Source organism: Salvelinus fontinalis, chromosome 9, assembly GCF_029448725.1.
Source record: "Salvelinus fontinalis isolate EN_2023a chromosome 9, ASM2944872v1, whole genome shotgun sequence".
Taxonomy (NCBI): Eukaryota; Metazoa; Chordata; class Actinopteri; order Salmoniformes; family Salmonidae; genus Salvelinus; species Salvelinus fontinalis.
The window spans coordinates 50,176,071-50,203,561 of NC_074673.1; the positions used below are offsets into that span (position 1 = coordinate 50,176,071).

General features: G+C 43.9%; 3 protein-coding genes and 1 non-coding gene across 4 annotated transcripts in view; all 4 read right to left on the reverse strand.

The window, feature by feature from the left end:
• Positions 1-934: 934 nt before the first annotated feature.
• On the reverse strand, positions 935-5,131 carry LOC129862778 (protein phosphatase 1 regulatory subunit 15B-like). The gene is made up of 3 exons (XM_055934741.1): positions 4,713-5,131; positions 3,020-4,224; positions 935-1,557 (listed from the first exon to the last, which is right to left on the reverse strand). Exons 1-3 carry the CDS (start codon positions 4,891-4,893, stop codon positions 1,318-1,320), a joined length of 1,626 nt encoding a protein of 541 aa, XP_055790716.1. The 5' UTR covers positions 4,894-5,131; the 3' UTR covers positions 935-1,317.
• Positions 5,132-5,440: 309 nt separating this feature from the next.
• LOC129862779 (40S ribosomal protein S13) lies at positions 5,441-13,777 on the reverse strand. The gene is made up of 6 exons (XM_055934742.1): positions 13,717-13,777; positions 9,402-9,450; positions 7,054-7,132; positions 6,625-6,794; positions 6,047-6,147; positions 5,441-5,517 (listed from the first exon to the last, which is right to left on the reverse strand). Exons 1-6 carry the CDS (start codon positions 13,737-13,739, stop codon positions 5,484-5,486), a joined length of 456 nt encoding a protein of 151 aa, XP_055790717.1. The 5' UTR covers positions 13,740-13,777; the 3' UTR covers positions 5,441-5,483.
• LOC129863050 (small nucleolar RNA SNORA19) lies at positions 5,772-5,899 on the reverse strand. Its single transcript, XR_008760915.1, has one exon. It is a non-coding gene; the product is annotated as a small nucleolar RNA SNORA19 (small nucleolar RNA).
• Positions 13,778-14,959: 1,182 nt separating the features above from the next.
• The window catches only part of pik3c2a (phosphatidylinositol-4-phosphate 3-kinase, catalytic subunit type 2 alpha), a 62,800-nt gene continuing 50,268 nt past the window's right edge, over positions 14,960-27,491 (reverse strand). The window contains exons 20-34 of the mRNA XM_055934743.1: positions 25,460-25,640; positions 24,881-24,985; positions 23,853-23,945; positions 21,652-21,781; positions 21,388-21,524; positions 20,772-20,941; positions 20,168-20,324; positions 19,512-19,621; positions 18,770-18,977; positions 18,428-18,552; positions 17,975-18,092; positions 17,550-17,631; positions 17,081-17,190; positions 16,727-16,852; positions 14,960-16,543 (exon numbers count right to left, since the gene is read on the reverse strand). Of these exons, the coding sequence (XP_055790718.1) occupies positions 16,361-16,543; positions 16,727-16,852; positions 17,081-17,190; positions 17,550-17,631; positions 17,975-18,092; positions 18,428-18,552; positions 18,770-18,977; positions 19,512-19,621; positions 20,168-20,324; positions 20,772-20,941; positions 21,388-21,524; positions 21,652-21,781; positions 23,853-23,945; positions 24,881-24,985; positions 25,460-25,640 (2,035 nt within the window). The 3' untranslated portion in view covers positions 14,960-16,360. The remainder of the gene's footprint in view (positions 16,544-16,726; positions 16,853-17,080; positions 17,191-17,549; positions 17,632-17,974; positions 18,093-18,427; positions 18,553-18,769; positions 18,978-19,511; positions 19,622-20,167; positions 20,325-20,771; positions 20,942-21,387; positions 21,525-21,651; positions 21,782-23,852; positions 23,946-24,880; positions 24,986-25,459; positions 25,641-27,491) is intronic.

Below are 27,491 nucleotides of genomic sequence, written 5' to 3' on the forward strand. Positions count from 1 at the left end.
TACAGAAATGGTTTGTCAAGATCGGGTTTGGAAGAACTTGACTGGCCTGCACAAATCCTCAGCCCCATTGCACAGCTTTGGGAGGAATTGGAACGCCGACTGCGAGCCAGGCCTAATCGTCCAACATCAGTGCCCAACTTCACTAATGCTCTTGTGGCTGAATAGAAGCAAGTCCCCGCAGCAATGTTCCAACATCTAGTGGAAAGCCTTCCCAGAAGAGTGGAGGCTGTTATAGGAGCAAAGGGGGGGACCAACTCCAAATGAATGCCCATGATTTTGGAATGAGATGTTCGATGAGCAAATGATCAAATGACCAATTAGTAGAAAAAAGATCAGAATTGGACTGCCTGTGTAAACACAGCCTAAGGGTCATAGTGTGAAAATAGGTAGGCAACTAGATTTATGTGGAGAATAGGTGAATATTGAAGTGAATGAAGGGACTTTTCTGCAAGATTATACAGAAAACTGACAGCCTGGTATTGTGGAGATTAATGGACTCATGTCAGCTCTATACATTACATTTCTATCTGCAGCGTTGTGAACTTTCACTCCACTGAACACTCCCCAGGTGACCACACCCTCCCTGCTTTGTAGGCACGTCACTACAATCTGAGACCGAAAGCCTTTTGCCTTTACATGGAACGGCCGTGCCCACAAAAGGCATTAAATATAGATGTGACACATTCATTCAAGTTATTGACACGATCCGACTTCTGTGTAGCTATAGTGACAGAGATGTAGGTTTGGTTGACCTCACACAGGAGGGTCAAAGTATACCTCCCACTAAAATAATCACACCAACTGAAGTTAAATTCTGATTCAAGTTATTTCAATTTTAAGTAGACATTTAGTTATGGGCTTTCCAAAGTCCCAATCTCACATTTGTATGCTTTTGAAAATTCCAAATCCAAAGATGAATTACAGACCATTATAGTTATGGTGTCAAACAGGTTGTTTATTAACTACAGTATGATCACAAATACCATCTGTTAATTATTTTAGTCCTAAATACACCACTTATCTGTATAAAGATGAACATTTCAAAATGGTACAAATTCAAACACTTTAAACAAGCACAATAGGGCATTAATAAATTACATTGTAAGGCATACAAAATAACATTACATACATTCATGATGAGGTTAATAACTATATCCAATATAAAAACCAGTGCAACAGTGTTGAGGTACAGTGCAGGTAGAATTTGATGCCAAATCCTATTGGCCTAGGACCACCATCTTTTCATTATAATTGACCTAAAACCATGTTTCATCGCAACCAATCAAAAGTTCTCATTAGGAAGGTATGGTAAAACATTTAGAGCTCATGGACTGGTATTGAATGGGCTGATGTTGAAGTGCTTAGCAAATTTGCCCGAATCGTGTCTCTGTGTGATTTACTGAAGCAGTAACCAATGGCCTGCTCCGTTTCCTGGATCCTCTTTCGGAACCGGTCTCTATCGCGGGCTAGTTCCTCCCAGGGTCCTTTGCGAGACATCTGCTGGGCAAAGGGCCAAGTATGCATCACATGGACCTGGACAAGTGGTGAGAACCGCACCTAAAGTACACAAACAGGTACACACGTGTCAGATGAGAGCATTTGACTGCAGTGTTGGGAGACAGTCACGCAACATTAACTGGAAGTGAACTCTCCACTGACGCATGACTCTCACATCACATGACAGGTTTAGTCATTACAACTTCTGTTGCTTAACAACAATAAACAAGGGCTTGGGTTAGCACATAAGTAAGCCTACAATGTGTACGAGGTAGATAAGTCATTGACTGACCTCACCAGCAACTATACGACAAGTTACATTAGGGCGATTCCACACTAACGGGAGCAGGAAATATATTTTTGGTAACTCAGATTGTTCTAGCAATTCTCACATGAAAACTTCATTGGGAGGAAGGCTGTTTAATATGCTTTTTACATTTGTATCCCAAACAATCTGTACATAATACAGACATCGTGGTGGCATTATACTCCTTATAGTGTGCTCTAAAACATGGAGTATGTCTGGATTCTGAAATTGTTTACATTTATTCAACATTAAAAATATTAATCTCAAAACTACCCATTTTATTTTGTTCATTTTAAGACATCCTTTGGAACAATATACTCTACAAGTACATCACATTTCCAGAAGGGGCTCTCTGCTAATGCTGAAGTTATGATACATTTCATGAGCATCATCAACAAACACAGTGAGTGGTAAATGGATTCAAAGTGAGCTACATCTGCTGGTGATTTGCTGAATTCACAATCCTAAAGGAGGGCTGTGATTGGTTAATGACCTATAACTTCACTTTCTATGTATAAAATGGATTATAACATTAAGAAGTACAAGAAAGCCCACTCTGGAAATGTGACATGTTTAAAGAGAATATTGTTCTAAACAATGTCAAAAGTTATCTAAATCAAAATAGTGTAGCTTTGAGATATTCATATTTAATGTAAAATAAATTAATGTGATTTTTTTCTTTTCAGAATCTAGACATAATCCATATTCGAGAGCTCACTATAAGGAGTATAAATGACACCAAGATGTTGTCGGTTCACAGGTCTTAAAAGGAGGCATGTAATAAGTCTAAAAAGGGCCTAAAATGGCCATTCACGATTCTCTCAAAAACAGTTTGTGATACAAATGGAAGAAGCATATCAAACATCCTTTCTCGCCCAATTAAGTTTGTGAAAATTGCCAAAACAATCTAGAATATCGAAAAACTATTTGCGCTCCCGCTAGTGTGGAATCACCCATTACCCTTTTTATATATTTGTTTTGTATTTCTGAGTAAATAAGTGGTTCCCCCTTACTAATATTAAGTTTCTAATATTCAAGTATTATGAACTGCATGTCTTGTTTGTTCGTGTTTAGCCAATATGTAAACTTGAGCTATTAATAGTACATAATGTTTGGTTGCAAATGTTTATATGGGCGACATGGCCATGTATCATTTTTAAGGTGGTAAAACTAGAACTATAGACTGAGGGATGTAGAACATGGAAAACTAATAACCTTTTTCAGAGGGTGGTTGAACTTCTCCTGAGGTTGTCCTTGTCCTCCTGTTACTTTAGCTTCAGGTCTCCTCCAGGGCACTAGTGTAGTAGCTGGGTGGTCATGCTGATTTAACTGTCTCTTGGGTAGACAAGGCTTTGTGTGCCTGGTTGTTTGGAAGCTTTTGGCCACAACGTCCCTCTGCTTACCCTGGCCAGGTGGTGTCTGTGTGGGACAGGTCTGTGGGGTGAGTGGGTCTCCAGTGCTGAAGGCAGGTGGCTCTGTGGTTGTAGGGGAGCTCTGGAGGCAGGCACGGAAGTTCAGAGGGTGGTAATGGTCTTCATTTTGGGAGCAGGACCTCCATAGCTGCTCCTCTGTGTCATCAGAGGAGGAAGGGCCAGGGGTCTCACTGTCAACGATGTCAGAAGAACATGAGGTCAGGACTGAGGCCCTTTCAGCCTCCTGGGAGTGTGTAAGTGTTTTGTCTGTGTGAGGGACTGAGCTGGCTACAGATGCCGTGAAACACAGGGGGTTGTATGGGTCGACGGGGCTGGTGAAGAGCTCCCAGAGCCTCTCGCTCTCCTCTTCGTCCAGGTCTGCGCACGAACCATCAGAACTCCCCCAGCTGCTTTCGCTATCTGAACGACTGGTCCAGATGTTCAAGCCACCGAGGGTCTCTTGAAGTTCTTCACCCGGCCGACTGGACAAGTTACAGTCAAGGCCGCCGCCAAATTGATCTTCACTTTTTGTTTCCCCCATATTGGAGCAGCTTGAATTGCAGAGGGGGAAAGAGAAGGGCTTGTAAGGGTCGCTGGAGATGGCCAGGGACTCGCAAAGTGCTTTACTGTCCTCACTGTCAAACGCTCCACGGTTTCGGTCATCCTCTTTACCCCAGTAAACACTCAGATCATCTTCGGTGGTGTCATGTTTGGTTTTGAAGTCAAACGCTTTCTCCTTGTTGTTGCGAGACATTTCATCCAAGCTGGAGCTACAATCAGTGCTGCTCACTAACAGGTTACAGTCACCTGGAAAGCCCAGTTTCCAGCTGGGGTGGTGTCCAAGGTAAAGTCCATAATCGCTATCCATCCTGGCATGGGACACAAAGTCGTCCACCAAACTGCAGTACATCGCCTCAGCCTGTAGGCTGGACAGAAAGGCCCCTGTGTGGGAATTTCCAGAGACAGAGTTGATTCTTAGGTGAACTTCAAACCTGAACATATGGAAACCTGTTGAAGAAAAAAAAAAAAAATAGGTTAGGCTACCTATATAATTTGCCAAAACGTCCCTCTTTTTGCCTGATTAACCAATAGACTGTATGGATTAAACAATGTACAAACAAATTGTTGACATGTCATACCAAATATGGTAAGTGGTTCTTTGTCCGGTATTGTTATTTGGACAATAACTAGCCTACCAACCCATTCTCCCCTCCATTTTTTATAAAACAAGGTCATTAATGAACTTGTTATATTGTTACTGTCGCCTATTTTACGGTACCAGGTCAAAACAAGTTACAATCCGTGCGACCAGGGTCACATTTCCCCACACATACAAAAGGAAGTGAGCTTTCTGTATCAATTATTTTTTTTTCGCCAGGTAGGCTAGTTGACAAACAAGTTCTCATTTGCAACTGCGACCTGGCCAAGATAAAGCAAAGCAGTTCCACACATACAACACACAACAGAGTTACACATGGAAATGAACGTTACTGTACCTGACAAGAAACTGTAGTAAATGACAGGGACCAACAACCGTAGTTGTTCCCACTGTACGGTCAGTATATGCATGATCCACGGTAGGAGTGCCATACCACCGTCGCCAAACCTCTCCATCGCAGTTCGAGGAGAACTAGTCGAAGAATTGATGCCACTTGATGCCATTTTAACTCGAGCCATGTCTATGATTCGAAGAATTATCCTCACGTATTCTGATATCGCTCGTCGAAAACAACTAGATTAATCTCCCTCGTCAGTTGTCGTACTGTATGAAAAGGCTTCATTTCCCCCTTAAGTATTACTTCTACGTATATAAAATATCTCAAATGTTGACTAGTAGTGCAGGCATATTTTCAGTTGTGATGTTGTAGTAGAGTGAATGTGGAACGATTGCGACGACACTATCCTTAAATAATCAAGTTCGCGTCGTCATATCATGCTGTGATTGGACACGGAAGCGTCAGTCACATCCAAGTACCTCCTCCTCATTGTAAACGCACCCTCCACTCACGTGTTTCAGTGACGCATGGAAAGTGCATGGAAAGTTCCAGTAAATTCCCCTTGGTTTCGTCTTTAGTTCAGTTTAAAATGACGTCACAATAACACAAATAAAAGCTCCCACTACATGTCCATATTATGCCGACATGTAATTAATTGAGACGGCTACATAAAGACATACAAATTATTCTCAAAAATGTCCTCATTAAATAAATACAAGACAAATAAATATTTGAATCCCAATTATTTATTTATCCAAAGCGTGATGATGATTATGCCACCAAAGCAGAAGCTGTCGAGGACTCGCTGTAGAAGAAACATAAAAGAAATGATTAGAGACAGGAAAACGCAATAATACTCTCACAAACCAAAAGTGTACCACCAAACCAAGCATGAAGAGAATACAAATAACTGCTTTGCATTTCAATTTACAACACAAATCAGGGCACCTCACTTCAACATTTTATTTATTTAAATAATGACTCACATTCTAATTGGTTATATTTGACCCAAGATCAGACAACCCGGAAAAAAAACCATGGTTAGAGTGTATAATACAGTGCTATATGAAGGGGACTGGCAGAGTTGGCAGTGCAGCCACTCTGATAATTGACCTCCAGCATTCCTCTGGCACAACAGAAATATCTCAGCTCTTACAGGATAAAGAGCAGGACATAGAATTGTGCAGGAGTCATAGCGACCAAATTAAATGGCATAGACAGAGGTCTGGTACAGTAATATAATGGACATGTTATGAAGCAATTTGAGCTTAATTAAGTATGGCAGACTATGTTTGCCATACAAAAGAGCAGTAATTGTCTTTACTGGTACATACTACTTCCAGTTGGGAGCAAGTACTCTCTTGGTCTTGTAGTAACGGGCCAGTCTGTGGATCCTGCTCTCGGTGAGAATCAGGCGGAACTTGGCATCTTTGTCCTGCAAAAAAACAGGGGTACAGACATTAGCATCTCTAGAAACAAAGTATCTTAACAAGCTATTCTTAAAGAGTGCACACATGACTCATCCCCACATGCAGTACAAAAAAACCAGACCCAGACAGGAGAGGGCTGTCCCTGATATGGCTCAAAGCTTAACATCTTGTGAGAGACAAAAACGTGTTTACATCGGTCGGCCTACTTTTGACGATTGTGCGATGGGGGTCACTTCGGCCATCAGATGTAAATATACTGAACATAAATATAAAACGCAACATGCAACAATTTCATTGATTTTATTGAGTTACAGTTCATATGAGGAAATCAGTCGATTGAAATGAATTCATTAGGCCCTAATCTATTAATTTCACATGACTGGGAATACAGACATGCATCTGCTGGTCACAGATACCTTAAAAAAGGAAGGATGTATTTTCAAAGTGTTCCATCAGGGCCCATGTCATGTGAGCCTGCTCACCTTTCTGTTCCTCTCCAGATGCTTCCTGACAGCCACAGCCTTCTTGATGAGGTGGTACAGGTCCTCGGGAAGATCTGGAGCCAGGCCTTTGGTCTTGAGGATCCTCAGAATCTTGTTGCCGGTGACAAATCGCACCTGGGCCACACCATGGGAGTCCCTCAGAATGACACCTGGACAGAGAGGGGGAGGAAGGAAGGGACACAGAGTCAACTGGACAGTCAAGAGAAATTACCTTAATCATGGTTGGATACCTGTCTGTTTGGCATGACACCAAAGCAGTTTGCCCATGAGAAAACAGACAGGGACCCCTGTTAGCCTAAATCCAGCTTTATTCAGAACTCACCCAAAGATGACAATTCAACAACAATGAATAGATAAAGCTATCTCATTCATGGACCGTCAGCTGGTATTTGCTATTGTTGCACTTACCAATCTGAGATGGGGTCAATCCCTTCTTGGCCAGCTTGAAGATCTGTTCCTTGACATCATCAGATGTCAGCTTCAGCCACTGGAAGAGAACACCATAAGAGTGTTATGCCATTGAAGGCCGGAGCATGATGAGGAGGGCTGACTTTTCATCCGATGATCACCTCACAGAACCCAGACCGCAAACGGATATGAAAATGTACATTAATCCAGGCTCGGAAGGATAGCTACTCCCGATTATAAGGAGTACACTGACATCATCCATGCCTGGATTGACAAACCTTTTCATATACACTTGGAGTCTGGGTTCAGCGAGCAGACCAGGATATGAGCAATCTAAGCTCCAACCATTGTAACGCCTAGCCACATTCTGTAACTCGGTGTGTGAAGCTCCCGTACGGAGGTAATTATTGGCTCCATACTCACCAATTACAGAAGAATTTCCACCAAACTAAATTTAGCAGTACTTCCTTAATAATTTCAGAAGGCTCCGGTGGCTTATAAACTCCTGTGGCTAGTTGCCCATGAAACCAGGCAATCAGAAAATGTAGAGTTGTTTAATTTATTTTTTCCCAATATGCACAAATCAAATAATATACATGCTGTCATAATTTTCCCCCAAATCATCTCATTGATCAAGACAGGTGGGTGTCATTCTGCCCGGGGAACAGTTGGGGGTTAACTGCCTTGCTCAAGGGCAGAACGGCATATTTTTCCACATTTTTTTTTTTTGCATTTGTTTACTCTGTCCTCTAGTGACATTTATTTGGATACATCCATAACAATGAGCTAATGAGGCACGATTTACTCTTCTAGGCAAATACTGAAGTCACCAAAAATGTGAATATTATCTGGGCGGTCTCTCTATAAAAGTCGCTGACCGTGCCTCCCGGGTGGCGCAGTGGTCTAGGCCACTGCATCGCTAACTGCGCCACCAGAGTCTCTGGGTTCGCGCCCAGGCTCTGTCGCAGCCGGCCGCGACCGGGAGGTCCGTGGGGCGACGCACAATTGGCCTAGCGTCGTCCGGGTTAGGGAGGGTTTGGCCGGTAGGGATATCCTTGTCTCATCGCGCTCCAGCGACTCCTGTGGCGGGCCGGGCGCAGTGCGCGCTAACCAAGGGGGCCAGGTGCACGGTGTTTCCTCCGACACATTGGTGCGGCTGGCTTCCGGGTTGGAGGCGTGCTGTGTTAATAAGAAGCAGTGCGGCTTGGTTGGGTTGTGCTTCGGAGGACGCATGGCTTTCGACCTTCGTCTCTCCCGAGCCCGTATGGGAGTTGTAGCGATGAGACAAGATAGTAATTACTAGCGATTGGATACCACGAAAATTGGGGAGAAAAGGGGGTAAAATGTATTTAAATAAATAAATATTAATTAAATAAAAGTCGCTGACCGCACACCAATACACAAACTATCACAAAAGTAACAGCTAACCCCTTTATTGTAAATAAGAATATAATGTTTCTAAACATTTCTACATTAATGTTGTGCGTCTGTAAAAAGCTACAGACGCACAAATATCACAACTCCCAAGACATGCTAACATCTCACCATTACAATAACAAGGAAGGTTATCATTTGGGGGGGGGGTGATATTTGTGAGTCTAACTTTCTCACTCATTATTCACGATTCATTCAGGATTATTCACAATCATGGTGGCATCCACATGAATGTAGAAGTGTTTAAAAACATTATATTCTTATTTACAATAAAAAGGGTCAGCTGTTTGAGTGATAGTTTGTGTATTGGTGTGCGGTCAGCGACTTTTACAGAGACCGCCCAGAATTCTCTGTGCCATTTGAGACACAAAAGGATAGCTGCGTTCTAAGACCTGCTATCTCCAGCGCATATGACAAAATTAACAGTACAAAACCAAAGATATGAATTATGCAATTGATCTTGTGTCGTGTTGACTACAACCTTTTACTAACATCACCAGTCTGAAGTAAAAAGGATGTGCAATTCTCCCCAATTCAATGTGGTCAAAACGTCAGCTTGCAGTAACACATACTGTCCACATGCTGGAAACTAGCGTAATAATTCAATATCTTAATTTAGGATGATAGTTAATGAAGCAAGATTTTTTCAATAATCACACATTTCTCACTAGTGGAACCATTTTGAGATTACAAAAATGCTCTTATGCACAATTTAACCGGGCGCACTAGAAAGAACACCCATATCTACAGCAGCCCATTCATTTGACTTCCCTACAATCAGGTAGGTGTCCACTCACCTTCTTACTGAAGGCTTACTTACCAGTCTTATGTAGACACTAGCTGCCTACATCCACTCGTATAGTATACAGCAGACCAATATTGACCCAACAATACTGATGAACCGTTGTACTTACAGTGGGGACACTTCGCCTGTAAGGCAGCGCCGACTGGGACAAGCCCTTTCTGCAACAGAAATGGCATTCACATTAGTTGGGCAATTTCTAAGTAGCTAAAATGGCAGCAAACATGTTGAAATTTTTGTGTGTGTGGTGCAATTCATTGTTGGCTACAAATTCAATGAACCGACCGAGATGGTGATAAGACTCAAATACTAACGTTAGTAGGATGTTAGTTCACGTAACAAAATCTGGACGCTGAGCGAGAATACGGTTTGATTCTGGTGCTCACTTTATTAATCATGATATTGTGGTGGATATTCAACACCAGGGACACCTGGAGTCAATATTCAATGACTCACTATTTATTATCAGTTAATTGTAGAGGTTGCAACAAACACATGTACAAGTCTGTCACAAGCTCCGCCAGGGCGGTCCCTTCAGTCCTCTTATATACTGCTATATAAAAAAGCTAAATAGGCATTGTTCATAGGGTTGGTTCCTGCAGGTGACTGGTTAACCAAGAAACTGAGCAATGTCTCCCATCTTAACTTCCAGAACATATTCTAGCAGTTCTGCTAATTGGTCTGACTGAGGAGGAGGTCACAGTCACCTGCACGAACCAAGATAGAGTTAGAGAATATACATACTGTATATAATTCAAGGCTATCTACAGACAATACCATTTTATTAACTGAATTAAATGTAAATCTTTTTTTCACAAAAATCTTCCTTAATATGTTGTGAATAACAAAATTGTGTAAATGTCAGTGTTGTCTGATAAACCATTTGTGAGCATCTGATTCGGGGGAGCTACTCAATCAGAGGGGTCAGAGCGGTTTGACGCTTCTGACAACCACTTTTCGGGCTCTCCTGAAAATACTGCTTTCACATTAGTCAATTTCTGTAGGTGTTATCGTGTTCAATCAAACTATTAGAGTATCAACTCGAAGAAGACGTTGACTGACTTCTGCAAAAATCGGCTGAGTGAGAATGTAAGCAACAAACAAGCATTCACCTACACTGTGACCATATACAAAAACGTATTATCACTACAAAGCTCAGGTTCTTGGTAGCATTTTAATATGCTGCTATAAAGATTTCATTCTGAATTGTTGAAACGATCATAGCTTTACCGCGAGTAGGTGGCTAACAAGCCGTTTAGCTAGTTGGCTAACATTAGCTGAGGGAGAGTGTGCCGTTTTCTCAAGACTCCCTCTCTCGCACGATTTGGTGAAACAAAAATTCACTTGAATCAATTTAAATCTCAGGACTAATTTGATATGAAGCAATTGAAACTATGAATCGAGAAACCATGCAGTTTATTAGGCTATAGATGAAATAAATTAGGATGAACGTCACAGGGTGGTGAAAGGGCATGGTGATCTTGATGCTCCTTTCCAATAAATAGGGGGGTCTTATTCTGGTGACATGATGATCGATGCTTGACTGCCATTTGACAAATAAAGATATTCTTGCTCCTATCCATAATATTCTCATCATGTAGACGTTCTGCGAGCTGTTGGATAGAGAACATGTGCCAAGACCAGAGTAGGCACATTTGCTATTTAATGCAACAGTTTTGTGACAAAACTATCAGAGGCGTTGAAAATGCAATGAAATGAAAATTTGAGTGAAAAATTACATTTTGTCCATTTGGTGGAAACACTGGTGGGGAAATGCGTATATTTTCATTATGCAGGTTTTACAATATTCGTATGAAAATCTGTCACCAATTAGATGGAAACCTAGCAATTGTCAATGATTTTATTGCATACAAACATTAAATATGTGCATAAATTAACATCAAATTTGCATATGTTTATTTCATTATATTCCATTTTAACATGCTCATATTATTGTATAACCCCTGAAACTGTCATGTTGATAGGACATTCCTTTCTTGAGATATGTTTCATAAGGGATGCATTCCATGGAAAATAATGAACAACGTGGAAGGTGTGTTCCACAACGCGCTAGCGGAGTGGAACTGACCTTCCACCCAGGGGAGTTGTATTATTTTCCAGAAAACGCATAGAGCCCCGAGTTGATTATCCCTTTTATACCATGGCTGTAATTTAACACATTTGCCACTAGAAATTTACTCACTTGCTTGAAGAAATAGGTTCAACATCCACTGAAGTAGCTAGCAAGTTTAGATAGCTATAGTAGTTGCCATGGTAACCAAACAAACGCGCTAGTTTAGCTAACCGAATTTAGTCTTTACATATTATTATTTTTTTTTTTTACTATAGCCATTGAATTCTACCGTGCAAATATACCAAGCGTTATATGGAAATAATGCACGCTTTAGAACACTCTTAAAGCCAATCAGAGAGCATTGGCTAACAACTCCATGGTATAATTAAGTGATAATGTCCGAGAAGCCGGTGTTTGGAAGAAAAACGGGTGTTGTTCGTGGAGGGCCAGCAAACAATGCCAATATATCCTCCAAACACCGGCTTGTTGGAGACCAAATTTGAATATGGAAACAGACAGTTTATACAAATTTCCGCTGTCAAAAACGAAATATTGAGTCTAAAATTAATGTGAGAATGTCTACATGCTTTTTATAATAGTGGAGATCAACTTCCCTGCCTGGGCTGATGAGACAGTGGATTGCGCAGTCAGATGGAACAGAGTAAATATGCATTTTAACGTCATAGATTTAGCCGGTGATAACTTGTGGAAAAGACACTGTCTGAAATGCACTTTTAACCTATCAGCATTCAGGATTAGACCCACCCATTATAATTAAGCTATAAGGCCGAAGGAGGTGTGGTTTATGGCCAATATGCACGGCTAAAGTCTGTTCTTTCAGCCAATCAGCATTCAGCTAGGGCTCGGAACACCCAGGTCATTTTGGTGCTATTTTTGGAAAAGGCTTTGCCATTAACCTATGCCTCCAACACTACTCAGCAAATTGGACGTAGTCTAACAGTGCCATCCGTTTTGTCACTCTAAAGCTCCATATACTACCCACCACTGCGACCTGTATGCTCTCATTGGCTGGCCCTTGCTACATATCAGTTGCCAAACCACTGGCTCCAGGTCATCTAGAAGTCTTTGCTAAGTAAAGCCCCGCCTTCTCAGTTTACTAGTCACCATAGCAACACCCACCCTGTAGCACACACTCCAGCAGGTATATTTCACTGGTCATCCCCAAAGCCAACTCCTCGCTGCCAACGACTGGAACGAACTGCAAAAGTCACTGTAGCTCAGGGGTGTCAAACTCATTCCACGGAGGGCCTAGTGTCTGCAGGTTTTTGGTTTTTCCTTTCAATAAAGCCCTAGACAACCAGGTGTGGGGAGTTCCTAACTAATTAGTGATGTTAATTCATCAATCAAGTATAAGGGAGGAGCGAAAACCCGCAGACACTCGGCCCCCCGTGGAATGAGTTTGACACCTGTGCTGTAGCTGGAGACTTATCTCCCTCACTAACTGTAAGCATCAGCTGTCAAAGCAGTTTACCAATCGCTGCACCTGTACACAGCCCATCTGTAAATAGTCCACCCAACTACCTAGTCCCCATATTTTTTTGTTTGCTCTTTTGCAACACAGTATCTCTGCTTGCACATCTATCACTCTAGTCAGTGTTAATACTAAATTGTTATTATTTTGCCACTATGGCTTATTTATTGCCTTACCTCCCTAATCTTATTATTTGCACACAATGTATTTACATTTGTGTTATTGTGTTATTGACTGTACGTCTGTCTATCCCATGTGTAACTCTGTGTAACTGTTGTGTTTGTCGCACTGCTTTGCTTTATCTTGGCCAGGTCGCAGTTGTAAATGAGAACTTGTTTTAAACTGGCCTACCTGGTTAAATAAATAAAAATCTGACCACACTGTGCTTCTGAGTCTGTTGTGTCATTTGGTATGCTCCGTTCAGCCATAAAAGCAATGTTTATTTTACCACTATAACACCCTAACGTTAGCTAAAATGGCACCATTGAGACAAGACTAAATTGAAAAAACGGAGTTAGATAGCTAATAACGTTATAAGCTAGTGATAAAGTGTTTGTGTGGTGGATACTTCAGCTTTCTGACTTTACATCATCCCACAGAAATGCAAGGAAGTGTGTTGGCTAACTTACGTTAGCTAGCGGTTACCAGAGTTATACGACTGGCTGTAACTAGCTTGTTGCCGGCTAAGTTAGCTTGCTAAATGGGGCAATGTTCAAACTCTTAATTTATTGGGACTGGGGCAATTTAGACGGTTCAATTTGGATGTCATGTGTACACAATATATTCTCATTGCATAAATTGTAAATATATTTCATAACTGATGTTTAAAAAGCTGTTTTGTACGGTGAAAATAAAGCTTACCCGGGAGCGTGCATGCGACCCATAATAGCAGTAGAGAAAGAGAGAGCCTTGGATGGCGGGTCGTTCGTGAACCAACAGCTCTTTTGGTGAACATTGGGAACCGAGGGAGCCATTCATTTGGCTCACTGATTTGCATACTGTTAATCAAAGATTTTTATAACTAAACCTCATTGTTCACTCTGTGCTGTTAATATTGATTTTTGAGCTCCAGATATCTATTATCTGGATATAAATTATAAAAACATTGTCTGAAGATGGTAATTCCTCAGTGCAGCAACAATATGGTGAAGGTGTTTTTTTTTTCTTTTTTACGGGCAATCTAATAATTTGATCATGTAAACATTTATTTTAACTCACGTTTCACGATCTGATATAACGGTAAGCAACGTTTTAGGCTTTAAATTATAGATTTAGAATTTGTTCATGGTTTTAGGGCAATTTCTAAGCATTACTGAACGAAGAGCCGTTTGGGAGCCAAATGAACGACTCTTAGGTGAACAGAGCAAAATAATCCGGCTCTTTGAAAATATTCGGAATGAACATGAATGCCTCCACGCGATTGAAATAACAATTTTGCGCCTGCGTGGGAAATTACGTCAAATGCGCTTGAGTAGAAGAAAGCCACAATCCCGCACTGTTTTCAGACAACTGAATTGCAGCCCCGCCACTAGATTGGCTGTAAAGGTGAGCGATGGCGCTAGAGAAACAACCATTCTCAAACATCCTTATATTTTCGGTCAAATGTGGGGTACTGTTTTTGGGGGGGCTGTCATAAGAATGCTTTTCACTGACTTTTCCAGCTAAATAAAACTCCTGAACATCTAATCAAATGGCTACCCGCACTATTTGCATTGTTCTCCCCCCGTTTTTACGCTGCTTATCTGTTTATTATCCATGAATAGTCACTTTACCTCGACTAACCTGTACCCCCGCACATTGACTCTGTACCGGTACCCCCTGTAATATAGCCACGCTACTTAGGTTTTTTCCCCCTCTATTTTTTACTGAAGATTTATTTTAGTAAATACTTTAACACGTATTTTTCTCAACTGCATTGCTGGTTAGTAAGCATTTCACTTTTAGGTCTAAACCGGTTGTATTCAGCGCCGGTTTAGTGACAAATGACATTTGATTTGAAAAAGAGACCATCAGGTGCATAGAAATACAATGATCAATGACAGTCAATATCACTGATTCGATTGGCCCTTTGCCAACATAAACAAAAAAACACAATGAACGTCAGTCTTTGTTCAAAAAACATTTAATTTGCTTTAGGAAAGAAGGGATTACAGTACACACCGATTCATTCGGGTTAAGGTAACCAATTAAGAATAAATAACTGGCCATGTTAATAATACAAACTCAGCATGTTTTTATTTTATTTTTACAGTCATTAAAATAGTGGATCAAGTCACTATTTGTCTTTGTTGATATTCTCTTTAAAACCCCTCCAGGATAAATTCATTATTTCATCTTTAGTTTTGTAGTTGGCTCAGAGGAAGCAGCGTATCTCTTGCCCTGGATGTCTTTCCCTTTTTTTTGTCCATATGGCTCCAGGTCAAGTTACCCCTATAGCACAGATCTAGGATCAGCTTACCCCACCCCAAATTCTACCCTTAAACAAATAGGTGGCAATATAACATCTGACCTTAGATCAGTGTTTAGAGGCAACCATATCCTACACCATCAAATGCACGACAAGAGTGTTCGTGATACAAATCCCGAAAAGGAGTCAAGTAATTACCATTAAAAAGACATGGTGGTGTGCAGACAAGTTGGAGCTGATCGTTCCAACACCTTCTGATGCTAGTCTTGAACCCTGCTCACAGTGGAAGAACTGTTGACATTATTTGACAGAATAGATTTCTTTTTCAATTGGGGTATCACAATTTGTATCAAATATACTGTGATAAGGTTAAAGTGGAGCGTAGTAGAGATTGTGAACACAAACAAGGCACCCTGTTCGGTTCCCCTTTGGAAGAGTGGTTTGCCATCATCATCAGTTCTTTTGGCACGTGATTGGGAAACACAAGATCACTCTCTTTCCTGGAGTCTGGTTTGAGACGGACACATCCCCAGACATTCTCAACTAGCTTAGCAGGAAACCAGACGCTTCCTATTTGTCTACGTAGAAAAAAGTTAAATGTAAAAATGAACCCCTTTTTAAAAATAAATGTGTCAATCTATATACTCTTCTGAAAGTAAGCCATTTTGGTCCTCTAATGTCAAAATGTACAAAACATTACAGCTCTCGTGTTATAGTTTAGGAACAAACAAAATAAGTGGAGATTGTTTGCTACGATGAGAAAACAACCATGATTAGTGAGAGTGAGAGAAAGGCCCCACACCCAGAAACAACCCCTAGCCTAGCCCCTATCCCTTAGGCACTTGTGTAGATCTGAAAGGTCGGTGCTACAACCATATTGCTTATAATTCTTTAGGATCTACATGAACGGCCTTCGGGGGTAGGAGGGGTTTCTGGACAGGGTCAAAGAGAGGTTGGGAATGAGGTGAGCTTGAGGAGGAAGGGGGTGGAGTTTAGAAGCACCCCCCCTGGGGGTGGCCAGTTCCGTTGCCCTTATATGGGTGTATCTCTGGAGTTTTTGAAGAGGTGAGAAGTGGAGTTGTTCCCAGGTGGAGTCGTCTAGAAGTAGGGCACGGCGGTCAGCTTGTACCAATTGACCGTCTCCTTGCTGAGGTCGAAGTCCTTGAGTTTGAGCGTGACGCCGCCCAGGTAGCAGTTCTCTCTCAGCGACTCGGCACTAAGCACGCTCAGTTGCAGCTCCCGCAGCCCAAGGGTCTCCTTGCTATAGCCACTGTACACCAGCTAAGGAGGAGGTAGTCAAAGCAGTTAACACGAGTTGGCAGCAATTTGTATTAGTTAGCATTCGTCACAAAGACATATGAGGAGAACAGTTACAAAGTGACAGTCGGGGAGGACACAAAGCCGTTAGCTATGACAATTTTCTACGGTGGCCTAATGAAAATGTGCCACACTGATTTCACTCACCATTTCGTTGAAAGTGGGGTTCCTGGTCTTCCTGGATATCTTTGTTTTGCACTTGGAGGTTTTGTGGGGGTCTGGGAGCAGGTAGGTTTTCACATAAGGGTTAGGGTCTGTCCCCTCCTCAGATACCTATAAGCAGGCAGATGGACATGGGCATGCTTAGTGGAGCATTAACTAAGGCCAAACTGAGGATTCACATATGTAATTCAATCCATACAATTGTATTTATCCCATCAGGGGCAAATAAATGGCCCTTGAGATATGTAGGGCTAAGGATACAGGTATCAATTAATTATACTTCCAAAAATGTGAGTTGTGCGCTAGTTAGGATTGGGCCCTGTGAGCCACCCTACTCACCAGGTCTCGGATGTGCATGACCATGATGAAGAGTGTGCTGTTCCTGTAGGAAACAGACAGCTTCACCTCCCCCTCCACTCTGCCTGAGGTGGGACTCAATGGTGGCGCATCTGCAGGACAATTAACTCTTTCAAAACTGTAGCTGGCTACAATGGCTATACATATCAAATCAAATGGCTACCCGGACTATTTTTGTATTTACCCCCTCCCCCCATTTATTTATTTTTACGCTGCTGCAACTCTCTGTTTATTATCTATGTATAGTCACTTTACCTCTACCTACATGTACATATTACCTCAATTACTTTGACTAACCTGTAACCCCGCACGTTTATTTAGTAAATATATTCTTAACTGCAATGTCGGTTAAGGGCTTGTAAGGAAGAATTTCACAGTAAGGTCTACTACATTCGGCGCATTTGACAAATAAGATGTGATTTGACGTATACACAATAGGACTCAGATTTACCTGGCGCTTTGGACATCGCCTCGAATCCTTCCGTCTTGTCGTCTCTCGCGATCGGATGGAAGAATGTATAGATAAGATCACACTGATAAAGAGAGAAAATATTGGGAACCCTTTATTTGGATACTCTGTAGAGCATCCACAAATAGACTAATCAGTAACCTTTCTACTAACTCTAACCCACCTTAACCCTTATCCTAACCCTAAACTTAACCCTAACCGTAGGAAGCAATTTCTTATCAAACGGATAGTAGGACCATCTGTAGAGCACATACAGATGGACTATCCGGACTACCCTAAAATGTGACCAAAATAATGAGTGAAAATGGAGTGTTTTGGGCTTTTATAACTGTGTGTGTGTGTGTGTGTGTGTGTGCGTGCGTGCGTGCGTGCGTGCGTGCGTGCGTGCGCGTGTGTGTGTCAATCACCTGGGTGACCTCTGTGGAGCTCCTCAACAGGTTGTGGACATAGCTGTTGAGCTCAATCTTCCTCTTGGCCGCCACGTCCTTGATGTGTGTACGGCCCAGCACCATCCTATTAGGGAAGCTAGGGAGGGGACGGGGAAAGTTTAGTGCACTAACAAGAAGAGGTGCATTTGTAGTAGAAGTGTGGGATACACTTTTGGGGGTGGAAGGGAAGCTTCACCCACATACAATGTAAGGGTCTTCGAGTTAAAGCACAAAAGAAAAATGCTAATCGTTCTCAATATTATTACTGTTGTTGTAAAATCTGAGGTTACCTTTGGCTTTCTAAGGTCATTTATGGCATACTTTCAAAGTGTTTTTGGGAACAGGGTGCTGCTATACCACTTCCAAACACTATGAGCAACACCTACAAAATGTGGGTTCTCCGAAAATGTGCGTGTGCACGGGTGTGCGTACCCTGGCAGCTTCCACAGAGGGAAGAGGATGCACAGTTTGTTGTGGAGCTCCTGGAACTCGTCGAAGGTGCGTAAGAGAAACTGGGCCTCGCTCTGCCCCTCTCGCAGGAGTCTCACCACATACGTCTACAGGAGGAGGAAGACGAGGGGGAGGGAAAAAAATAGGATTTTAGCTTATCTTGTTTAGAATGACATTCATGTTATGACTTCTCGATATGTAGATTTATTCAAACTCTTGATATGCCAGATATGTGTTCTTCTGGTATCCCTTTAGGGCAGCTTTGCCCGGTCAGTGTAGCAGTGAGACCAATGAACACATGTACATCTATGGTTGGAGACTCACGTAGTGCTTGTCGGGGTTGTATCTCTTCTGGAAGGAGAAGATGGAGGCGTCGCGGATGCGTCCCTCCTGCTTCAGCGTGTAGGTCTTGGGGGAGAAGGAGAGGATGGGCTCGCCGTTGGACGGCAGGCCTGAGAAGCGCATCTGGGCCAGGTTGTGGATGAAGAAGTTGAACTTGGTGGCCACGCTGCCCAGGCTGGTCTCAATCAACCTGGAGGGAGGGAGGTAGGGCGGGAGAGTGAAGACAAAGGGAGTATGTTTTTTGAATGATACACTATTAGCTGTGTTTCCTGCTTTGCCTCTGTGAAAATGACTGAAAAGAGACTGGAGGTAAATGGAAGAAGAAATTGATAAATAGTAGCATTTCACATGAATGTTTTAGGATTGCAACTGGGAGTTCTATGGCGTTGGTGATGACATTGTTCCGCCACCAGCTGGGCATTGTGGGGCAGTCGCTAGTTGCAAATCAAGTATAGCGCTGCATTCATTATCACTGCTGAAACGCAATAATAAAATAAAAGTTATATTTCATTTGTGGCTCCTGGTCGCCTTTTCACATCGGTCGTTCAAGCGTAAGCCATTCAAGCTACTAAACATAGTAAGGCTTGAGGACGTATTCTTGTGCCTTTTGCATTGGGAGGCTGAATAACGACTGTGGCAGGGGCTCAGAGAGGAGCGGTGCACCATGTTCAAAGCTATTCATAAAAGACTTGGTGGGAGAACAACACACTTTTACAGACAGTACCTGGTGAAGAAGATGGTGGCCTCAGCGTCGGTGGTCTGGGGCTGAAGCGCGTCATACACGTACTTAAGGTCCTGAGCTCCAGTAAGCTCTGGTAGGCCTGACAACGTCATCTGTCAAATCGCGCACACATACAGACAAAGACACACACACACAATTACAATCCATTAATGTACAGCGAAAGGACTTACTAACAAAAGACTATTAGAAACCGATGACTTAGGGAAGGTCATACTGTAACAAGGGAGCTTTGATTCACGAGGCTAGAATAGAGCATTTGAATCGCGACGGTACACTCAATAAATTCCTTAGACCAAGAAGAGGGCCATCACCAAGGCCTAACAAAGGGCATTACCCAGGCAACACCAAAGTAACGTCACACTTTGAGGGGGAAAAAACGATTTACAAACACACTTTGTGCCCCATCTATCTGAAAGTGGTTCTGTGCACCTTGGGTTCCATTTTTGTGAATTATTTGTGATGCCAAACTTAAATGCCAGGTGAAATCCTAGAAAAGGCCAATGCAGTTATTCCACATCAACTGTTTGTGCCATCTTGCCCACTCCTATGGTCATGTTAAAATGTTTACCATGACAACAACCATAGCGATATCACAAACTGATCTGGAACCAGGACTTGACTGCAGAGCCTTATCTTACCAGTGAGAGCAGGTTGAGGAAGAGGCCTGAGTGTTTACGGATGAGGTTGTAGGCCTGGGAGCACAGGTCCACAAACAGCTGGAAGCGACTGGTGGGCCTCTCCCCCCCGTTGATCACGTAGGCCATGTCAGAGGTCAGCACGAATGGAGCACGGTCCCTGGAAGAAGGGGCAGGGGAGAGAGAGAAAGAGAAACGCTTACTAAAACATGGGAGACGGAGAACTTAAAAAAATCAACAACGCACGTGTCATGTAGCCTGGTTAAAATCACGTTCGGTCTGGCGTAACCAGGCGACATGGCACGTTGTCTGGCACAGGTCTGAATCAGAACACTGATTTGAAAGACTTGACCAAAACCAGCAGACACTGGAGCGCAAGCACAGTGCACAAATGTTATCTTTACATTTTCTCGTTACATGTCAATAAAGCTTTACTCCTAATAGTGAGGAAACAGACTTTTTCTAAAGAGAGGGAATAGGTTAGCGAGAAACAGTTAAAAGGTAGGGGAGAGAGTGCGCTGGAGGAGCAGTGGGTCAGATTTGAACCCATGCTAGCATTGGAGGCAGATGTTTAGACTGCTAGACCACCCCAGGCCACAGCGCTTACCTTTTGAAGCTGCCGAACATCTGGGCGTGGCCCAGGAACTTGCCGAAGTCGATGTGGAACATGTGACCGGTGGAGCGCAGCATGATGTTGTCGTTGTGGCGGTCGCAGATACCCAGCACGTAGGTGGCCACGCAGCAGCCCGCACACGAGTAGATGAAGTTCTCCGACGCCTCAAGGGGCAGAGAGGAGGAGTGAGACACACATACCATTTTCACACTATCGTGCAGACCCAAACCAGTCTGCGCGGGCATGGATATTTTCTTTTAACATTGTCCTCTTCAGCAAGGTTCCAGCAACTCTGGTGGATGTGTAACCGGGCCGGCTCAGTACAGCTCAGTTTGACATTGCTCGAGTCAGCGCAGTGTAAAAAGTCCTACAGTATTTGGTTCTCCCTCTAATAAGCTGAATCATCACTAGAGATCTGAATACTGAAATTGGGACTTCTCAGCCAATTAGTGCAGTGATAAAGGAAAAACCTGTGTGTAACATGCACATTGCATGCAGACGAGAAATAAACAGATCATAATATCGCCACTTCTTCATCTTCTCAACCTCATCCTCTGTCGGAGTCTGGGTCCAAAGATTAAAGGGTCAAGTTTAAGGGTCAGACAGTTACCTTCTCGTACTCATCCTCAGCAGGGTTGTACTTGCGGAGCCACTCTGCCAGGGGCTTGTCCTTGAAGGAGCCCGTCACGCCGTACTCCACCTGGATCTTCCTCAGGGTGTCTGAGGACGGCACCAGCTCCACCATACCTGGCAATACACACACAGCACCACAACACACACACTCCGTCACAACTACAGACACGGCATGAGTATGCATCGAATTACAATTAGTAAACCGGATGTGTGTGTTGTGAATTCTAGTGTGTATTAGTGCCTTTGTCTTTGCCAGTGGAGATGCATTTGAAGTTAACTATGCGCAGGTCCAGTCCCTCCTGAAGCCAGATGCGGTCCATAATCCGGATCATCTGCAGAGCCAGCATGTCCTGCCGCAGGTCCTCTCCCACCTAACACACATGTACAGTCACGCACGTAGGCAGGCAGACACGCACGTAGACACGCACACAGGCAGGCAGACACGCACACAGGCAGGCAGACACGCACACAGGCAGGCAGACACGCACGCACACAGGCAGGCAGACACGCACGCACACAGGCAGGCAGACACGCACGCACACAGGCAGGCAGACACGCACGCACACAGGCAGGCAGACACGCACGCACGCACACAGGCAGGCAGACACGCACGCACGCACACAGGCAGGCAGACACGCACGCACGCACATAGGCAGGCAGACACGCACGCACATAGGCAGGCAGACACGCACGCACATAGGCAGGCAGACACGCACGCACATAGGCAGGCAGACACGCACGCACATAGGCAGGCAGACACGCACGCACATAGGCAGGCAGACACGCACGCACATAGGCAGGCAGACACGCACGCACATAGGCAGGCAGACACGCACGCACATAGGCAGGCAGACACGCACGCACATAGGCAGGCAGACACGCACGCACATAGGCAGGCAGACACGCACGCACATAGGCAGGCAGACACGCACGCACATAGGCAGGCAGACACGCACGCACATAGGCAGGCAGACACGCACGCACATAGGCAGGCAGACACGCACGCACATAGGCAGGCAGACACGCACGCACATAGGCAGGCAGACACGCACGCACATAGGCAGGCAGACACGCACGCACATAGGCAGGCAGACACGCACGCACATAGGCAGGCAGACACGCACATAGGCAGGCAGACACGCACACAGGCAGGCAGACACGCACACAGGCAGGCAGACACAGGCAGGCAGACACGCACACAGGCAGGCAGACACGCAGACACGCACACAGGCAGGCAGACACGCACACAGGCAGGCAGACACGCACACAGGCAGGCAGACACGCACACAGGCAGGCAGACACGCACACAGGCAGACACGCACACAGGCAGACACGCACACAGGCAGACACGCACACAGGCAGACACGCACACAGGCAGACACGCACACACACAGGCAGACACGCACACACACAGGCAGACACGCACACACACAGGCAGACACGCACACACACAGGCAGACACGCACACACACAGGCAGACACGCACACACACAGGCAGACACGCACACACACAGGCAGACACGCACACACACAGGCAGACACACACACACACAGGCAGACACACACACACACACAGGAGGCCCACACAGACCAAGACTCACGTTAGTTAGAATATTTATAATTAGGTGGGTGCTTATATTTGTCCTATTTCCCAGATGTACAAGCGTGTATTCATGTGTATTAATATGCATGTGTGACATGGAAATGTGTTTGTTGCAGCCAGGGTCTGCCATTCTCAACGCGAGCCTGGAACAATTAGGGTTAAGTGACTTGCTCAAGGGCACATCAACAGATTTTAACCTTGTCAGCTCGGAGATTCGAACTAGCGACTTTTTGGTTAGCGCTCTAACCGTTAAGCTACCTGCCACCCCTAAGTTATCATCCACAGAGACATATTTTATTCTTATTCAGAGTTTCTTTCCATCTGTGTGTCAATGTCTGGTCAAGCAAAGGCTTCCCTACACATTCTATTGACAGAGCCCTATGTTGTGTTATTGTCATGCCACCAGGTGGTGCTGTTTTAACTACGAAACCAAAGACGCGATGCAAACGAGTGTAGTAACTGATCTCTTTCCTATGTTGGAAAAAATGACACTTAAAGCAGCAAATCAAAACCAAGGGAACTCTTTAGAATGTATTCCTGCATTCCTCCATGCTTCAAACACTCCCAAAGCAATGACTAACTGTTCATTAATTCATGCAGAGAACGGCTCGAAAATGTGTCGAGGTATTTCCAGTGACATGTCAAGTACAACTAAGTATTACACCTCTCATAAATTGCTTGTTCATGGAACTTGGATGTGCCTATTTCATTGAGTCTGGCGTCACAGAAAAATAATCTAGTAGTCTAATCTGTCTAGGAGTGCTGATCTAGGATCAAGTCCCCCTTCTTACTTATTATGATTTAAAAGGCCAAATTGCACTCCCAGCCCAGCCTCCCACCTTGAACATGACATTGATCTCCTCTCCCAGAGGGTCAGCGTTCACCAGGGCCAGCTTCAGGGGCACCGCATTGGAGTTGAAGAAGGAGCACGACTGTACACAGACACAGAGAGACGGAACGAGAGAGGGGAGAAAGAGTAGAGAGAGGGGGGAGAAAGAAAGTAGGGAGAGAGGGAGAGAGAGAAAAAGAGAAAGAGAGAAAAAGAAAAAGAAAGAGAGGATAGAAAGGGGAGAGAGAAGAGAGAGTGCCTGTGGTTAGTTATACAAGCCTGCCTTGGCCATGGGAGCACTGGCCTGCTTTTGGGAGACAAAGGGGGGGGGGGGGGGGGGGATTTTATTCAGTGAGGGGGCATCGCCTTGGATTGTCTGGTACGAGATTGGGGTCAGATACAAAGGTGAGCACAACACACACTAACAACACATACAGATCATCGCATATACAAAATGCACACGGGACACAAAACACACACACGCATCCACACACACTTGGCCAGCTGTGAGAAACATGGCGGGGGTGTGCTGACGGAGCACAACGCTCAGTCAGAAAGGAAAAGGGGAGTCGTCGAGGACAGGGAAGAGCATGCCTGCATTCTTACACACTTACAGTAGATGTACAGGCCTAGATCGTGTATTCTAGTCAATGGCCTCTTACAAGAGGTGGTGGAGGGGTAACTAGGAAGTAACTAAAGTGACCTGTAGGTTAAGTGCCAGTTAGCATTTGGATGGTGGAGGTTATGACAGCTTGATCAGCCACTTGGACAACTAAGTATGGGTCATAGTGAAATGGCCATTTGTTGTTGAAATTGAGGAAATGATGCTGATCAGTTGACATGTCAGCCTCCAGTAAGTGATGGACCAAACAAGTAAACCCATGGTCAAATGGGAATTTGCTGAGTGTATGGTCAAACTTTGAGCTGGTAACAGATCCGTTTGTGCCGTCTTGTATGACAATGACCATAGGAAACAGACGTGGGACCAGGCTGGTCGTGCTTTGGGTCACTGTTTCCATTGTTGGACAATGGACGTACCTTGATGTTGAGTTGTTTGGCCTCCAGGCTGGGGCTGAGGGGCAGTCTGCAGCTGTTCCTCTGGAAGAAAGACTGCACCCTCTCCAGACCTTCCTGGAGCACCACCTACACATACACACAAATAGTTGAATTAATGTCAAGCCTTCACGGTTGAAATTATGACGTAAAAAATGGGCACTTAAACATAACTGGTAAATAACTGGTACCAAATTGAACATAAGTAGTTAAACAAGGCCTCCGGACCATAACTAAAAACAAGATTTTATTTGTATTTTACCTTTATTTAACTAGGCGCAGTCAGTTAAGAACAAATTCTTATTTTCGATGACGGCCTAGGGACAGTGGGTTAACTGCAGAACGACTGATTTTTACCTTGTCAGCTTGGGGGATGCGATCTCACAACCTTTCGGTTACTAGTCTAACGCTCTAACCACTAGGCTACCTGCCGCCCCAATAGCAGACTGTAAAATAAAGTGTTATCAAGCCCTTTTAGAGGCTTGTGAGATATAGTAGATAGTATTCTAGTAGTGTGTGTGTGTGTCTGTCGGTGTGTGCTCGAATGCCTCCTGGCCCTCTCACCTGTCGTGCGTAGCCCCCGGCCTGCCGGACCTTCTCGGCCAGCGCCCCCAGCAGAGTGACCAAGCGGGTCTGTTTGTCCAGCTCGGCCCGGAGGCCGGCCCCACACAGACAAAGCAGGGCCCCCAGCACCTGGTCGTACCTCCGGCCAAACGCTGGGTCCTGCACCGCATCCCTCAGTAGCCTGGTGGGGAGAGTGAGGGGAGTATAATGGGATCGGACAAACCAGGGTTGTGTTCATTACGCACAAAACTGAAGAAAATGGACTTAAACCAGGAGGGACTACCTGGACTTGTAAGAAAGAACACAACCCTTTTTCAAAATGCTTTCAAATGTTTTCCATTCCGTGCCCTAATGAACAAGACTCAGTTCATATTTCTGACAACCTATTGCGGCATTTGAGGGAACCAGCGACCTTGCGTTTATGGAGTACAAGGATGAAGTTTCCCAGCCTAGACACCCATTTAAAAATCAGTTTCGGCTACCTCCTGTTCCATAAAAGTCTACATTATACCACTTAGCAGAGGCCGTAGTATATCTATGCACAAACTATGCTATTCTATATACTATGCTTTATAAAACACACACACACTACTAGAACACTACTTTCACAGTCCCCAGGTCTAGAAGAAATTCAAGGAAACGTACAGTATTATACAGAGCCATGAGTGCATGGAACTCCCTTCCCTCTTATAAAACGCAAGTGAACAGCAAATGTGGTTTTAAAAAAACAAAGCAACACCTCACGGCACAACGACACTCCCCCATGTGACCTACTTGTCGTGTGTATATACTGACATCAGGGTTTATTTTATTTAACTAGGCAAATCAGTTAAGAACAAATTCTTATTTACACTGGCGGCCTACCCCGGCCAAACCCTAACCCGGATGGCGCTGGACCAATTGTGTGCCGCCCTACGGGACTCCCTATCACGGCCGGTTGTGATACAGCCTGGAATCGAACCACTGAGATGATTGTTTTCTCAATGACATTCAAATCAGCATTGAAAAAAGGCGCAAGTTTAAGTTTCTTCCACCTGAGCAAGTCTGACCACAAATCAGAGACTACTATGATGACACACCAAATGTGTTTGATGGATCGCGGGAAAAGAGCAGGAATAGGCTTTTATAGGCTACAGTCCAAGCTGTCTTCCAATGGTGCGACTGCTGCCGGCATCCAAAGATTATCCACCTTGAATAAACGCTTGGAGGTAAGGATGACAGCAGTGTTGTAGACTACGGCGATACGGATATCACTTATTATTGATGTGAATCACACTGCTCATTTAGCTATTTGCGCCTTACGGATTGTGGTTGTTGTGGATGAATGATCACAAATCTAAATGTGTATTTGAACCCAATAAATGTTTGAATTCAAGAAGTTTAAGCTGCCAATCAATCATTATTTTTGGAAACCAGTTGACAGCCAGTGAAAAATGCGCTCTGGCAACAGCTGCATAGTGCGGATCCCAGCCTATGGAATAAAAGTGGCTATTGCTCAATCTAATTCATGCTGATAAATAAATAATGGACATACTCAAACTCGCACACTTTTTCTGATAGACTTAAAAAGGGACTATCTGTAGTTGCTACATCCATTTTTGGACTTGTAAATTACATGTACAGTACCAGTCAAAAATTTGGACACCTACTCATTCCAGGGTTTTTCTTTATTTTTACTATTTTCCACATTGTAGAATAATAGTGACGACATCAAAACTACGAAATAACACATATGAAATCATGTAGTAACCAAAAAAAGTGTTACGCTATGATGAAACTGGCTCTCACAAGGTCTGCCACAGGGAAGGAAGACCCAGAGTGACCTCTGTTGCAGAGGATAAGTTCATTAGAGTTACCAGCATCAGATATCGCAGCCCAAATAAATGCGTCACAGAGTTCAAGTACAAGACATCTCAACAACTGCTCAGAGGAGACTGCGTGAATCAGGCCTTCATGGTCGAATTGCTGCAAAGAAACCACTACTAAAGGACACCAACAACAAGAAGAGACTTGCTTGGGCCAAGAAACAATA

What these genes read in the sequence shown, in the direction of transcription:
- LOC129862778 (XM_055934741.1), bottom strand. Translation starts at nt 4,893, where the DNA reads ATGGCTCGAGTTAAAATGGCATCAAGTGGCATCAATTCTTCGACTAGT. An exon ending in TTACTACAGTTTCTTGTCAG is followed by an intron (nt 4,225 to 4,712) that starts GTACAGTAACGT and finishes TTTCTTCAACAG; the next exon opens with GTTTCCATATGTTCAGGTTT. An exon ending in TCAACCACCCTCTGAAAAAG is followed by an intron (nt 1,558 to 3,019) that starts GTTATTAGTTTT and finishes TGTGTACTTTAG; the next exon opens with GTGCGGTTCTCACCACTTGT.
- LOC129862779 (XM_055934742.1), bottom strand. Translation starts at nt 13,739, where the DNA reads ATGGGTCGCATGCACGCTCCCGG. An exon ending in GGTCGCATGCACGCTCCCGG is followed by an intron (nt 9,451 to 13,716) that starts GTAAGCTTTATT and finishes TTTCTGTTGCAG; the next exon opens with AAAGGGCTTGTCCCAGTCGG. An exon ending in ACAGGCGAAGTGTCCCCACT is followed by an intron (nt 7,133 to 9,401) that starts GTAAGTACAACG and finishes GTTCTCTTCCAG; the next exon opens with TGGCTGAAGCTGACATCTGA.